The sequence below is a fragment of the Gossypium hirsutum genome, chromosome D07, assembly GCF_007990345.1.
Source record: "Gossypium hirsutum isolate 1008001.06 chromosome D07, Gossypium_hirsutum_v2.1, whole genome shotgun sequence".
NCBI lineage: Eukaryota > Viridiplantae > Streptophyta > Magnoliopsida > Malvales > Malvaceae > Gossypium > Gossypium hirsutum.
This window is the reverse complement of record NC_053443.1, coordinates 32917390-32920145: the sequence shown is the minus strand read 5'-3', so window position 1 is coordinate 32920145 and position 2756 is coordinate 32917390. Positions and strand designations below refer to the sequence as shown.

The 2756-nt window shown below is 33.1% G+C and overlaps 1 protein-coding gene across 1 annotated transcript; it reads left to right on the top strand.

Annotated features, from left to right (window-relative positions):
- The first annotated feature begins 246 nt into the window (after window positions 1-246).
- On the top strand, window positions 247-2065 carry LOC107954654 (uncharacterized). The gene is made up of 4 exons (XM_016890276.2): window positions 247-466; window positions 568-771; window positions 1325-1486; window positions 1590-2065. Exons 1-4 carry the CDS (start codon window positions 461-463, stop codon window positions 1641-1643), a joined length of 426 nt encoding a protein of 141 aa, XP_016745765.1. The 5' UTR covers window positions 247-460; the 3' UTR covers window positions 1644-2065.
- Window positions 2066-2756: the final 691 nt, after the last annotated feature.

Genomic DNA, 2756 nt, shown 5'->3' with positions numbered 1-2756 from the left:
TCGTGTCAGCACAAATTAATGGTGTTAATGCAACAATATTAACTTAAATAACGAAATACAAATTTAAATACTAATTAAATACAAAAATAATTTAGACACGAATAATTTAAAAAACCCATATCAAAAGTAACCCTCACAGTTTCTCTTACTTGTCCTTTTACCTATTTGTCCTTGTGTTGCCAACTGTGTGAAAATTCGTTGTGTGGGTAAATTTTCCTTTTACCCAACGCAAGGTTTGATTGCTTTCGTTTCCCTTACTCTTTTACCCTCTCACTTCTCCTTTTAAATTGGTAGGCAGGCAGGCCAGGCTCCCACGCTCACTCAACAAACAAACAAGGGAAAAAGAAAAGCTCTAATTTAGGTCTCTCTTTGCAATTCTTGACCCTTAGAAAAATTCAGGTCAACCTTCAACATTCTTCATATTTCCGACTTCTAACTCACTTTCCACCTCTGTCACAAAATGGATGTAAGTAAATTGAGTTTCTTTTTTGGTTTTGTTTTTGCACCTGCTGTATTGCTGTTGATGATGAGATAACTTACTTGCTCTGGGTTTTTGTTGATGTACAGGATTACTATAAAAGGAGCCATGTTCCAGCCTTTGGTAGCTGGGATTGGAACAACGACCTCCCTTTCACTCAGTGTTTTGAAACAGCTCGACCAACTGGGATGCTTCGTTACAGCTACTCCGAGGATCGTGACTTGTACGTCGCCGGTGATCTTTATGAGAACGATGTTGTTACCCCTGCCATGATTGTTGTTCCTCGCAGAAGGGTAAACCACTAAAAACCACAAAATTTCTTATTCTTTAATTCCATTTTTTTCTGAGTTTTTCTTTTCCTATTTGTGCATGTGCATATTAGATGCTTTTCTTCGTTTCTTTCATAATTATCTTTGGTAGTCTTTTTGATGGGAGTGAAAGGCTATTCATTGAATTCTACATGCGTTGTTTATGAAAAGCAGTTCCTGGCTTGCAAACAAAGGTTCGAAAATGTCAAAACGGAAAAGAAATTCATAGAAAGAAGCTTACTTTGTGTTAATTTAATATTATTACCATAATCAAGAAAGAAGCTGACCCAAATAAAGTGAGAAAAACCAAAATTGGGTATGCTAAATACATAGCAAAAACTGCTTTTTCCAGTGGGGACCATAAACCTTCTTTCTTTCTTTCTTTTTTTTTTGTCATTTCTAAACTCAAATTAATGCGAGCAGATTCCCCTAATAACGCCATTTCCTTTTTCAAAGCCTAAAAGAAAACCAAAAAAAGATGGAATTGTGATGAGCAAATGATGGTAAAATTGGGTAATAGTGAGTGGAAATTTTGCAGACCAAAGTAGGGCAGACGCATAGTAAAGAGGGCAAAAACCAAAGGTGGGAAGTGAGTGACGGGAAGGAAGCTCCTGAGCCAAGGCCAAGGCCAAGGCGCAAGCCTGTTGATGAAGACCTCTACAAAATCTCCCCTGACCTCCTTTACGCAAAACCCAAAAAGGTAGGCTCCACTTTCCATTACCGTTTTTTTAAAAAAAAAAAACCCACATTCAGAAGGCTTTAAAGTTGAAATTTAACATCCGCTTTCTTTGATTTTGATGCAGAAGAGAGGGTTAAGCTTCTTCTCAAGCTGCCTACTGCCAACCTGCGTATCGTGAATCTTCTGCCATTGCCCATTGACAAGTGCATGCAGCATGTTTTTTTTATATATATATATTATGTAAATATTATAGTTTAAAGGAGTTGAAGAAGAGTCAAGGGATGAAGCATGGGATTTGTACTGTTTACCCTTCCCCTTTGTATATTAAGGGGATTATTGGGTTGAGGAGAGAATTAATATAGTGATTATCAAGTAGAACAAAGGGGTTTTTTTCTCTTTTTTTTTTTTTTGGTAAAAACCATTTTTTTCTTGGTAAGGTTATCTTTTGAAAGATCTTACAATGAAAATAGAAAATCTTGGTTTACTTTTGGAACTTGGAAATGGAATGAAAGAGAAAAGGAAAGTAAAATGAGTTGCATTTTGCTCTTTTTAGTTATAAAATGAGTAAAATAATCTCATCAAATAGCAAAATTTTATTCATTTTGATTGTTAATAATTGATTTTTATATTTTAGCTTGAGGTACATTGAGATGTCACTTTTTATTAATACATTTTAATTAAAATGATCAATTTATATTTTAAACTAACTTATATAAAATTATTTTTTTTAAAGTAAAAAAAAGGAAAATGTAGTAAGAGTTTTAGTAGATGATATTTTTATGATGCAAAAAAATGAGAAAATGTTGTGTTTATACCACTTTCAAGAGTTTGTAAAATAAATCTACTTACCTTACGTTATAGCACATTGCAATCAAATTGAGCAGGTTTTTTGTTTAGAAAAAAAACTATTAATGTTCATCATGACTCATGAGAGATCACGTGGTTCCTTTGATTATTAAATGTATTTTTTCAGGGCTTTTATATTTCAGTTTTGGGCACACTTTTTTACCAGTTTTTACAAATTCAGCAAAAACCCAAGAAAAAGAGTATTGAGAGAGTGGTTGGAACTTGAAAAATATAGACCAACTTTCTCTCTTTTTGGTATATGGTTAGGGTAACATCTTTTACTGTGTATGGGAATCTTCTTTGCAATATTAGTATTATTATGATAAGATTGAGTTCACCACTCTTTGTTTTTCTCCTTTAATTTTATTGTTTATATATCTTTTTAAAAAATAGATAAAATGCATAAAAAAATGTATATACTTTTGCTAATCAACATATCATTAAG

Bases quoted from the DNA above. Each gene is read 5' to 3' on its own strand.
- LOC107954654 (XM_016890276.2), top strand. The intron at 772-1,324 runs GTAAACCACTAA...GAAATTTTGCAG, and splicing joins TTGTTGTTCCTCGCAGAAGG to ACCAAAGTAGGGCAGACGCA. The intron at 1,487-1,589 runs GTAGGCTCCACT...ATTTTGATGCAG, and splicing joins TTTACGCAAAACCCAAAAAG to AAGAGAGGGTTAAGCTTCTT.